This window comes from Pristiophorus japonicus, chromosome 3, assembly GCF_044704955.1.
Source record: "Pristiophorus japonicus isolate sPriJap1 chromosome 3, sPriJap1.hap1, whole genome shotgun sequence".
NCBI lineage: Eukaryota > Metazoa > Chordata > Chondrichthyes > Pristiophoridae > Pristiophorus > Pristiophorus japonicus.
The window spans coordinates 155824269-155837437 of record NC_091979.1 but is presented as its reverse complement, the minus strand read 5'-3'; the positions used below and the strand labels follow the sequence as shown (position 1 = coordinate 155837437).

The 13169-nt window shown below is 42.7% G+C and overlaps 1 protein-coding gene across 1 annotated transcript in view; it reads left to right on the top strand.

The window, feature by feature from the left end:
- Window positions 1-13169, top strand: part of satb2 (SATB homeobox 2) — a 217625-nt gene that overhangs the window by 124612 nt on the left and 79844 nt on the right. Inside the window, exon 9 of the mRNA XM_070874828.1 lies at window positions 3214-3411. Within this exon, the coding sequence (XP_070730929.1) occupies window positions 3214-3411 (198 nt within the window). The remainder of the gene's footprint in view (window positions 1-3213; window positions 3412-13169) is intronic.

Genomic DNA, 13169 nt, shown 5'->3' with positions numbered 1-13169 from the left:
ATATCACAATAATTCTTTCTTGTAACAGAAAGAATATATACACAATGTTTATCATACCATGCAAGACTAAATGAGAGCTCAGTCACAAAATCATTGGTACAGTAAACTCTCGTTTACCCGGATACGAATGTAACAGAAAACCCGCCGTAACGGAATTTAAAATATTGCGAGATTCGGCAATTTAACTGTCACACACGTGAATATCTCGCTCATTTCAACTATCGCAAATGTGGACAGGTTGCTCAATTACACATAATTTGATGCAGGCATGGACTTCTTGCTCACTTTTCAACTGTCACACACATTGAAAGCAGTTCATTGCAATGCATCAGTCTGTCGAGTGTACTTGTTCAAAACACCCTGAAATCAAACAATTTAAAATGCCTTCTGACAGCACTAAAAGCAAATGCAGCATTAGGAAACAAAAAGTAGTGAACATTCAGCAGAAATTAGAAATTATAAAGAAGTCTGAAGCTAGCAGAAGTGTGCGTACTTTGATGAACTAATATGAAGTTGGATCATCGACAGTTTATGATATCAAGAAGCAAAAGAAAGATTTAGAAAGTTTCACCGCTGCTTCTGAATCTTCTGTGAAGGCAATGTCCCACAAGGATTTGTGAAAGCTGAAGCTTGACAAACTAGACCAAGTGCTTTATGAATGGTTTTCTTTGAAACGGTCTGAAGGTGTGGCAATTTCAGGGCCAATGATTACAGCAAAGGCCAAGGATTTCAAGATGAAAATGAATTTAACTGAAGAGTGCATTTTTTCAGAAGGCTGGCTCACAGGTTTTAAGCATCGCCACGGCATTCGCCAGCTGGATGTGACGGGCGAAAAAAAATCAGCAGACAATGAGGCCGCACAGAATTATTCAAGAATATTTGCTGAAATGGTGCAGGAAAAGAAATTGACTGCAGATCAAATATACGACGCCGATGAGACTGACTTACTATGGAAGTGTTTGCCAACTGCTACATTGGCTGCAGTAGGGGAGAAGGAAGCTGTAGGCTTTAAAATGAATAAGGAGAGGTTAACAATCTTGAATTGTGCCAATGCCTCTGGAGAACACAGACTTCCACTTTTAGTGATTGGCAAATCAAGGAAACCACGTGCTTTAAAAGGAATTACTCATTTACAGTTAGCTATAAAGCTCAGAAAAGTGCGTGGATGGACAAGGACATATTCATGGAATGATTTTCAACAGAATTCGTGCCCCAACTTCGAGAAAACATGAAGAAAATAGGCAAACCTAATGGAAAGTGCACACCCGCATGAGTCAAAAATAGTGTCTAGTTGTGACAACATCTTTACATGCAATTTCCCCCCTAATGTGACCTTGCTCATTCAACCTATGGATCAGGGTGTCATACAAAACTTAAAGTGCCACTATAGGAATAACTTCATGCACAAATTAATTAATAGCGATTAATCAATCTCTGATTTCAAGAGCGCATACAATATTAAAAATGCCATCTAGGCATGTTCGCTGGCATGGAGAGAAGTAAAAAAAATTACATTGAAGAAGCGTTGGTGCAAGTTGTGGCCCAATGTCATATTTGAAGACAGTGCTTCTGATGACGAAGAATTTGAAGGTTTTCATGTACGGGCTAATAAAAAACAGGCTGTAAAAGAAATCGTGGAGATTGTCAGCAGTGCACATGAAGCAAATGCACTTAAATCCTTAGCAGAAGATGACATTGCTAAGTGGTGACATCAAAACAGATGTAACACAAACTTATACTGACGAGGAACTTATCGGCATAGTCACCAATAAAGACAAATCTGACGAAGAGATGAGCGATTCAGACAATGAAATTGAAGAAAAACAAAAAAAGACTTGGACACATGCTGAAGAAGCAATGAAATATGGCGTTGGTTTTTTTGAGGAGAATTCTCATTTTACTTCTCACGAGGTTCTGCAACTCATATCATCCACAACATTTTAATTAAGAAGAAAATGAATTCATTTAAACAAGCAGATATAAGATCGCTATTTTAAAAATCAATCTCAAATGTCAACGCAGAAAAAGTAGCATCTGCAGACAAAGAAACATTGGCAGAAGTAGCAATTGAAGAAGAAGCAATGGCAGAATAAGCAAATTTAACAGAATAAAATAAAATAACATGAACTAAATATTTTGTTTCATTTATTTATTAGACATTTATTTTAAATTTTGAAAAGTTATGAATCAATTTTCATTTATTCTAATACGTTCACATTCAAATAACATGAACTAAATCTTCATTTTATTTATTCGACTGTATAAATTTAGCACTTGTCAATTATTTGTTTTATATTTCGAAAAGTTATGAATTGCTTTTCAATCTGAATACCTCATTGGAAAGAGCGGATCAAGATCTATACGATACGATATATAAAATATTTTGTGGGTGGTTCTAGCACCTTCAAATATTAACTCGCCCTATCGGAAAATTTGTTTACCCAGAGTTGCCGAATCCCCAAACAATCTGGTAAATGAGAGTTTACTGTATTATGAAATATAAGACTGTAAATACATTTGAAAATATAATACATTTGGATTTCTGTTTGACTGATAAGCATTTTGGTGTGGTTTGCATACTCAAACTATGTGATACAATTGGGCAAAGAAGCTTTATCATCTTGCAAACCTATCATGTGAGCCAGAAACTACATGGGTCCAACTCTTGGGTACTGTAATAATTGCATCTTTTTGAAACTGCTCATAAATATAGTTATTATGAAAATTACAACAGACTCAATGGCCACCACCGTGTTGGACTCCCTCCAAATGGCCTTCTGCACTTTCCATCTTGCTAGATTCATGTTGCTAGCGAGGCAGCCCTGTTACAAAGTACATTTCTTTTTCTTCTTGCTTGCTATCTCTAACTTGCATCCAATTGTCAAAAAAACAAAGGCTTTGATTGTGTTAAGATTTATCTGGGAGTAGTCTGTCCGTGTTAAACTATTGATAAACAAAAACAAATTTACTCTGCAAACACAATCAATCGATTCATTGATTTATCTTCATTTAGCTGTTTTTCAACTGAATACATATGAACTCGGATGTATTTTCTACCTGAAATGTTGCTATAACTCTACAATAGCAATTCTACCATTTATCTGTACCGAATCAGAAATTAGTGAGGCACAGAGCAACGCTTTGTTTAACTTGTTCACCAGACAGATTAAAATGGTTTGTTACTTTTGTGAAACCTCCATCTTTCTGTCACAGGGATGGCTGTGCGAGCTGCTCCGTTGGAAAGAAAACCCGACTCCGGAGAACAGAACTTTGTGGGAAAATCTGTGCACTATCCTACGCTTCCTGAGCCTTCCACAGGCTGAAAGGGATATTGTCTATGAGGAAGAATCACGGCACCATCACAATGAACGTTTGCAACATGTTGTCCAACTGTCTCCAGAACCTATCCAGGTGAGGTGACCCTTTTACTTTAAGAATGAAAAAGAAAAACTTGCATTTATATAGCGCCTTTCACAATCACCGGATGTCCTAAAGCACTTCACAGCCAATGAAGTACTTTTTTGAATGTGGTCACTGTTGTAATGTAAGAAACACAGCAACCAACTTGTGCACAGAAGCTCCCACAAATAACAATGTGATAATGACCAGATCATCTGTTTTTTTAGTAATGTTAATTGAGGGATAAATGTTGGCCAGGACACAGGAGAGAACTCTCCTGCTCTTCTTCGAAATATGCCATGGGATCTTTTACATCCACCTGAGAGAGCAGATGGGGCTTTGGTTTAATGTCTCATCGGAAAGACGCCATCTCTGACAGTGCAGCATTCCATCAATGCTGCATTAGACTGGCAGCCTAGATTTTTGTACTCAAGTCTTATGGAGTGGGACTTGAACCCACAACCTTGTGACCCCAGAGGTGAGGATGCTACCAACTGAGCCACAGCTGACATTATGTTTTAACTCTTGTGGTAATTCTCTGTTTTAAGCGCCTTAGGAAATGTTTACTATATTAAAGGCTCTATATAAATCCAAGTTGTTGTTGTAAACTGATATAGTTAATGAACAGATTTCACTCCTCGTGATATAACTGGTGAGTTATATACAATGTCGACAACTGGGAATGCAAGTTATTCTGGCATCAACTTTGCAGGGCACTTTCTATGCTGTAAACTGTACATCAGAAATCTCCCATTAGAGGAACTGGATTGTGCAGTAGATTAGACACCGACCTTTCACCTCTGGGACTTGGTTTAAATTCAGCACATACTGATGGAATAAAAGTCTTCTGCCTGTTGGCTGCATGGGTCTGATGTGAAATAAGTTAGGGCAGCTTTCCAGCATCTGTTAGGCAAAGGCCGAAAGCACAAAACTGCGGTTACTCTGTATCTAGCTGCTCTTTACCTGTTGCTGACATTGAGTGCTTGAAATATGAAGTGCTTAATTCTCCAGCACGAATATCCCTGCAGGTTAATGAGCACAGCAAAAAAAAGAAGGAAAGTCTCCCATTTAAAAAAATCATGAAGTAGAAAGTTGTCTTGAACGGTAGCGCTAAATGGGCGTTGTGGTATACATACCGCCTGATATTCACTTCTACTGACGGCAGTATCATGGGTGGCTGTTATGATTCCGCCCATTTTGCACTATCGAAAACGCTGAATTCTGCACCCATGTGCCTGGATAGGTTGATTTTCACAGAAGCATCAAGGATCCCGTTTCTTCCAATCAGAGGAAATAATAACGGGGCAATCTTTCAATATTACCAAGCCTACGTGTCACCATCATTTGTCTGAAAAAGTATAGTAATTCACTTTGAAGAAAAAAAACCCACAAGTAAAAATAATTTTTATGTGGTGCAATTTGGAAAGCTGAGTCAGATGGTGGAAGAACGTTGTGGTAGTGTTTAAATGTCAATCCTCAGCCCCCAAACTCTATGCCATGTACTAAGCTATTATAGTTATCACACCAGGCAGGTTTTCCTACTTGTGATCCTGAAAATAAGGAGAAGTAAGATGGTGAACCAGAAACAAAGCTCATTGAGATGAAATTTCATTATTTTCATATAAATATCTCACAGGAACTGTTGTGTCCTTAGATGCTCTAACAATGACTCCATGAGGCAGTGTGTTGTACTTGAACTGTAGTGACCTTAGTCCTTTATTAGTTAACTCCAGAGTGAGGATCACACCTGGTGGCCTGCCTTTTACACTAAGCCAGGCTCACCTGTACAGGTAACCTACGAGTCTCCCATTGCTGTACCCTCTGGTGGCACACCTCGATATAGTACCAACAGTGGCCATGTAAGATACATGACATCATTCCCCCCCTGAACCCTCAGTGCAAATCACCTCTGCATTAACTATGCTCTGGGCTTAGCTCTATATGGGTTCTGTCTGATGGACCGGCTCAACCTTGGGTAGGTCGTTTGTGCAGTAGTGTGCTGTTTGTGTGTGTGTGTTCCTGACCACTCCATTCTCCCCCCCGCCCACCCACCCTTCCCACATTGGTGTGGCGGAGGCTCCTGGCATTCATGTACCTACAAGTTCAGGTGAGTGGGTTTTGCATTTCTTTTTTTTTTGTGTGGTTCCGTGGTGCAACAAGAATGTTAGATGCCTGGTCGATGCGGTCACAGGTGCGTAAGGACGGCTAGTTCCAGAGCTGCTGGGTGGTGTCCCTACAGTCTGGTGGAGGCTCAGTGCCTGGTGCTGGCAGTGGGGAGTGGGTTGGCTCACATAACCTGCTATCGGAGCTGTTGCCATGGTCCCTAGCGGCAGGCAGGTTCACGGATGTCTGCGACGCACCCCCCCCCCCCCGCCTCGTCCTTTCTTTATGCCCTGGTTCCCAGCTGCTCTCTGAGGAGCTGTCGTGTGGCACTGCATAAGGAACTGCTGACTCGCTGGCCTGAGTGTCGATTGGTTCGTAATCCTGGCTGGTGCTTGTTTCCTCTGGGGAAACATTGGCCGGTGACCCTACATCTAGGGGTATGGCCTTGGGGCAGTCTGCTCCCTCAGTCTCATGGCTGTTGATGCCATCAGTTGCCTGAGAGATGGAGCCGAGCCAGGACATGGTATCACTACCGGTGCCTTTGCCCTGCTGAGGTCACTTGCCTCGCAGCTCGTGTGTGTTGGCTGCTTGTGGCCACATTTCGTGGTGCCTGACTCTGGTCCCCGGGATGCAGGCTACTGCATTGGGTAGCTCGCTGGACCTGTGAGCACCCGATGGGTGTCTGTCCACTGCATTGGCTGCGTATGGTGGGAATCTTGCATTGCACAGCTGTTCCTTACTTATGATGGACACTCTAGGGGTCCGATCGCGATCGCGTGACTTTTCCTTGCTGGTTGCATATACACAGTTCAAATCATCAATTACACATTGTACATAATCACGTGACTTTTCCTCGCTGGTTGCATGCATACAATTCCAATTATCAGTTACACATTTTACATGGTCAGTTTCACACGTTACATAATCCATTACGCTTTTAGTCTCTACCTTACAATGCTTGTTACATTGCTTAATAGTATGGAACTGTCCCTTTAATTGTAGTGGATTTCCAGCCTCCTTTAAGAGAGCCTTGCTTGCTTTACCCCAATCCAATTTTCCGTTTGGTGCCACATGTTACTTCATCAGCGCTGCACCTCGTGGTCTGGCCGTGGCCATCTTTGTCTTCAGTGCATCGCCTCCTGGTGCGGGCGCCATCTTTGTTTTATCCACGATGTCAAATGCGGTGATCCTCTTCTCCCTGGGTTCTGCCTCCGCAGTTGGGAAGTCACTGCTGGATCCGATTTTCTCCCTCCAGAGTCCTGCCACTGGAGCCTGGAAGGTGCGTTCGGGCCGTCTCAGCTGGATCATCTCCACACAGTCGTGCTGGGCAGTCTGTGTCTCAGGTGCCGTGCTGGTCAGCTCATTGGTGCTGGGTCCATCCTTGGGTGAGGGCTTGCTTTGCTTGTGAGTGCAGAGGGCTTCGATTGCTGGAGGGGTGAAATCTTCCCACTTCCGCTGGATCTTCTCCATCCATCTTCTGCCGAGCAGCGTTGGTCCATCACCTGCAACAATCCACAGAGGTAACTTGTGCATCGTGCCATCATGGAGTATCTTTACATTCATACTACCAATGACTGGGATGATTTCATTGGTGTAGGTGCGCAGTTTTGCCTGAACCGGGGCCAACTCGAGTCGTTCAGCCGGATTGTCCCATAGTCTTTCAAAGGCTCCTTGATTCATCACTGACTGGTTCGCCCCCGTGTCCACTTTCATGAAGACTGGATGTCCCTCTATCATGACTTCCATCTTCAGCGGGGAGCACTCGGTGGTGCAGGTAAACATGCTATATACCTCCCCATGGGCTGCCTTTCTGTCTATCGATTCATAATCCACGCTGGATTCATGGTCATCTGCAGACTCCTCATCGACACAGTGAGTCCTATTTCTCTTACACATTCGCTAGAGGTGGCTCTTTGTGCTGCAACCTTTGCAATCATAGTCTTTAAAGCGGCACTGGTGAGCCCTGTGATTTCCTCCGCAACGCCTGCATGGTGCTACTCGATTTGTCCCCCTCGGCGGACTCTGAGTTAAGGGACTCGGGGGTCTGTTCTCTCTCCCCGGAGAGGATGCACGCTCTACAGTCCAGCTCCTGAACAGTGCCACTCTGTGCACAGTACCTGCCGGGTTTAAGTCCTGAGGGTGAAACATCTACCTCGAGCCGCAGGTCGAGGTCATGAATGCCTGGCTCACGAAGATGGCCTTCTGCAGTGTGACTGTGGTATCCGCCGACAGTAGCTTATGAAGAAGGCCCTCATGGCCAATGCCAATGACAAAAATGTCCCGCAGCGCTTCGTTGAGGTGGCTGTCGAACTTGTACGGTGCCGCCAGCCTCCTGAGGTCTGTGGCGTACTTCACGATTTCCTGGGCTTCGGGCCGTCGGTGGGTATAGAACCGGCGTCTGACTGTGAGGATGCTCTCCTTGGGCTTGAGTTGCTCCTGGATCAGGGTTACGAGCTCCTTGTATGACTTGGTCGTTGTCTTCACTGGTGCCAGCAAGTCCCTGACGAGACCATAGACAGTGGGCCCACAACTGGTCAGTAGGATAGCGCGGCACTTATCAGCCAGTGCGGCCGGGTCGTCTCCTGCCAGGTCGTTTGCTGTAAAAAAGTGTTCTAGCCTCTCCACAAAGGTGTCCCAATCATCACCATCGGCGAACTGCTGCAACATACTAAGGGTAGCAATTTCCGCGTGAAAGTTCGTATTCTCGTCGCCAGTTGTTTTGTCCTTAGATGCTCTAACAATGACTCCATGAAGCAGTATGTTGTACTTGAACTGTAGTGACCGTAGTCCTTTATTAGTTAACTCCAGAGTGAGGATCACACCTAGTGGCCTGCCTTTTTTACTAGGCCAGGCACACCTGTACAGGTAACCTACGAGTCTCCCACTGCTGTGCTCGCTGGTGGCACACCTCGATATAGAACCAACAGTGGCCAAGTAAGATACATGACAGGAGCTGCTCTTCTATAAATGAGATTACATAAGTAACAATAAGAGGTCACTGCTGTAATCCTGGTATGATAAAATGATGGGCAAGGAGAATGTGGAGTAAAGTCAAATATTGATGCAGTTATCCAAAGTCCAGAGAGTTGACCAGTGGAAGCTGGATTGTTTATTGGAGAACACTTCTGGTAAAATCTGTCAATAAAAATTCAGGTGTATATTGTAGAAGACGGAGATCATCTATTATGAGAAGGATGGAGCACTGAACTTGGCAGTGATGAAGCAGTGAGGTAGGACCTTGTGATCTTAAGAACATTGGAGGCTAGCTTCTGAATGAAGAGTGGATGGCAATATTTAAGAGGGAACAGGATGCAAACTTGAAGAACAATACTAAAGGGTACATGGATAGAAATAGGATTATAAGAGTAGATAGCACTGGCACAAGCACAATCACCACCTTCTGTGCTGATGTATCTATGGTTCCATGAATTGTAAAAGGTAACATTTGACCCAGAGGTCGCGGTCGGATGCTTCCCGTGGGCGCATGCCTCTGACCCCAATAATTTCTCTGAAAGTACCTGGTGGTCCCGGAGGTTCAGTGATTTGCAGTCCTGGGGCTCTCTGCGAAGGCCAGCGTAGAGGCCCATGTATCCCAGGATCGTGCGGGTTTTGTACGAATCTCTGGGATCACGTGGATCAGCCCAACATATCAGAGTCGGGGGATCCCCAATCATACTTATAGTAATTCCGTATATACGGAACTGCAATAAGTATGAATGGTAATACCCTCAAAAACACACAATCACTGAAAATAAATTTTAAAAACACATTTCATATTTTAAATTAATTGAGATTTTTTGACAGATCGCAAGTGCCGGGTTTAGGCACATACCTAAACCCGTAAATTACGGGGACCCCATAGGAGGGTGCACACTTCGTATGCGCCAATGGGGAACGTGATTTCAGGCCCAATGTTATGAAAGTTACCTGTTATGTGCTAGAGGTTAGAGGTCCCATCAACAAATGTTAACCTGTAGGTTAGGGGTAATTACCTCACTGAATTATGTAGTGATAGGAGCAATAATATTAGCATACAATAGTTGTCATAGAGCTCAAGCATGTGGGATATTATGATGAAGATTTGCAGAGTTTAATTTACCTTAGACCGGGATTGTAACCAAGCCAACTATTCACTGATATTAAGTTGTGGTCAATCAATTGGAAATTAATTAACAAACCCATTTCATTTACACACTTCAAGACAAAGTACAACATCATAATAACAGTATCGTCTGTGGTTACCGACATGTCACACCTTAACCTCAACCCGGAAAGCCTTTATGGCAATTTCAAAAAGGCTATGGAACAATTTCCATTATTGGGTTTGAGGTACGTGGTAAATTTTTGTGCTTTGTAGGCTTGTAGTTCTTCCAGCTACTAGACTATCGCTTCTATAGAGCATTTTGGCTCTGATCATTATCAGTTGTTACAGAAAATTCTCTTGTGCCTTTGCAGAGTTAATGTTGCTTTGGATAGTAAACTATGTGTGACCCTACTGTTAGCTCCTCCCCACTTGATGGCTCAGCCAGTCACAGATTGTGTGCATTGTAAATATTCCTAGACTATGAAAACCTGAAGATTGTACAAGCTGCAATGTGGAAAGTAAGGGAAGTGCAGAAAATTGGGAATATTTCGCGGCATAAACAAGTACATTGTGTTAAATCTTAAAGGTTTTGTGGCATATAATATGAATTTAAAGACAGTTCATTCCTTTTCATATAAGTGCATGTTTTTTAATGTAATTAGGTTCACATTAACATGAAGAATATCCAAGATATTAAGAATTGTGAGATATATTTTTGTGTTCAGGAAAAATGTGTAAAATTGCCATTTTAATTAAAATAAATAACCCACCAATGAAATAACTGGAATGTACATAAGAACATAAGAATTAGGAGCAGGAGTAGGCCATTCGGTCTCTCGAGCCTGCTCCGCCATTCAATAAGATCATGGTTGATCTTCTACCTCAACTCCACCTTCCTGCATTATCCCCATATCCCTTGATTCTCTTAATATCCAAAAATCTATCGATCTCTATCTTGAATATAAAAGCCTGAGCCTCCACAGCCCTCTGGGGTAGAGAATTTCAAAGATTCACCACCCTCTAAGTGAAGACATTTCTCCTCATCTCAGTCCTAAATGGCCGACCCCTTATTCTGAGACTGTGACCCCTGGTTCCTCATCCAGAGGAAACATCCTCCCTGCATCTACCCTGTCAAGCCCTGTAAGAATTTTGCATATTTCAACGAGATCACCTCTCATTATTCAAAACTCTATAGGCCTAGTCTACTCAATCTCTCCTCATAGGACAATCTCCCCATCCCAGGAATCAGTCTTATGAACCTTCATTGCACCCCCTCAATGGCAAGTATATCCTTCCTTAGGTAAGGAGAACAAAACTGTACACAATATTCCAGGTGCGGTCTCACCACGACCCTATATAATTGCAGTAAGACGTCTTTACTCTTATAATCAAATTCTCTTATAATAAAGGTCAACATACCATTTGCTTTCTTAATTGCTTACTGTAACTGCATGTTAACTTTGAGTGATTTGTGTACAAGGACACCCATGTGCCTCAGAACACCAACATTTACTAATCTCTCACCATTTAAAAAGTACTCTGCTTTTCTATTTTTCCTATTAAAGTGAATAACTTCACATTTCTCCACATTATAGATTCCATTTGCCATGTTCTTGCCCATTCACTTAGCCTGTTTATATCCCCTTAAAGTCTCTTTCCATCCTCCTCACAACTTACATTCCCACCTAGCTTTATATCATCAGAAAACTTGGATATATTACATTTGGTCCCCTCATCCAAATCATTGATATAGATTGTGAATAGCTTAGGCCCAAACACTGATCTTTGCGGCACCCCACTAGTTACAGCCGGCCAACCCGAAAATGACCCGTTTATTTCTACTCTCTCTTTTCCATCCGTTAACTAATCCTCAATCTATGCTAGTATATTACCCCCAATCCCATGAACCAAAATTTGGTTCAATAACCTCTTGTGTGGCACCTTATCGAATGCCTTCTGAAAATCCAAGTACACCACATCCACTGGTTCCCCCTTATCTATTCTGCTAGTTACAACCTCAAAAAACTCTAACAGATTTGTCAAACATGATTTCCCTTTCATAAATCCATGTTGATTCTGCCCAATCGTATTATTATTTTCTAAGTGCTCTATTACTATGTCCTTAATAATAGATTCTAGCATTTCCCTACTACTGATGTCAGTTTTAGAAATGTGACTTTCCTGAAAATGCATTGCATTAATGGGAAAATGAAGAAGTGTCCAGTCACAGTGACCATGCAGTAATAATCTTTTGATACTTCACAGCAGATAACAAGCCATATAACTTACATATCAAAAAGTTTGATTATTCAGCAACTGAGCGGACAATATTTGTGTGAGCTAATTTGATGTCAAGTTTGAAAAGGCACTTGGGTGTACTATTAACTGTTGTAGTGAAGAAATCTGGACAGATGTTGGGTGAAGGAAACTGCACCCCCAACATTGCAAAGGAATCAACAAGCTTGGCAATTTGTTGCTGAAAGAGTCACGCTGTATCATAAACTCACAGAAGATTGGAAGAAGATACTTGACTTACAAAACAGCACAGAGGTAAGGCATGAATGTTATTGTAAAGTGGCAGCATAAGAAAGTAACAGCTATTGAATATAAATACCGATACAGAGAAAGATTAGCAAGAGTGTAGTGAGGGAGTAAAAATTAAAATAGCAGTTTTATGTAAATTACATTACACAGGTCATGATGGGAAAGAGAATATACTGCAGGGAGTGCCCCATGAAGTATGGAGTGCGACACAGAACAGTGTTGATGAACAGGTAGTAGTGGCTGGGTTAATGAGAAGCCACCAGTACAAGATAGAGACTCACCATGTTGATCCCTTCTGAGATGTATGGTGTCTTAATGGGCCTGTTTTTATGTGGAGACATAGAAACATAGAAATTTGCAGAAAGAGGCCATTCTGGCCCATCGTGTCCACGCTGGCCGACAAAGAGCCAAATGGCCCTTGGTCAGCAGCCCTAAAGGTTACATATAAACGTATGAACAATGACGGAAAGGAAAAGAGCACCCAGCCCAACCAGTCCACCTCACTACAACTGCGACACCCCTTATACTAAAACATTCTACACTCCACCCCAACCAGAGCCATGTGATCTCCTGAGAGAGGCAAAAAACAGATAAAAACCCAGGCCAATTTAGGGAGAAAAAATCTGGGAAAATTCCTCTCCGACCCACCCAGGCGATCGAAACTAGTCCAGGGGATCACCCTGGCCGTATTCTATTCCCTGCAGGATTTACCATTATATCTGCATCGTCCAACAAAAGGTCATCCAGTCTAATCCCAATTACCAGCTCTAGGTCCGTAACCCTGCAGGTTGATGCACTTTAAGTGCCCATCCAACCATCTCTTAAAAGTGGTGAGGGTTTCTGCATCCACCACTCTTCCAGGCAGCAAGTTCCAGATCCCCACAACCCTCTGCGTAAAGAAGCTCCCCCTCAAATCCCCTCTAAACCTTCCACCAACCACCTTAAAACTATACCCCCTTGTAATAGACCCCTCCACCAATGGAAATAGACCCTTACTATCCACTATGTCCAGGCCCCTCAATACTTTGTACACCTCAAT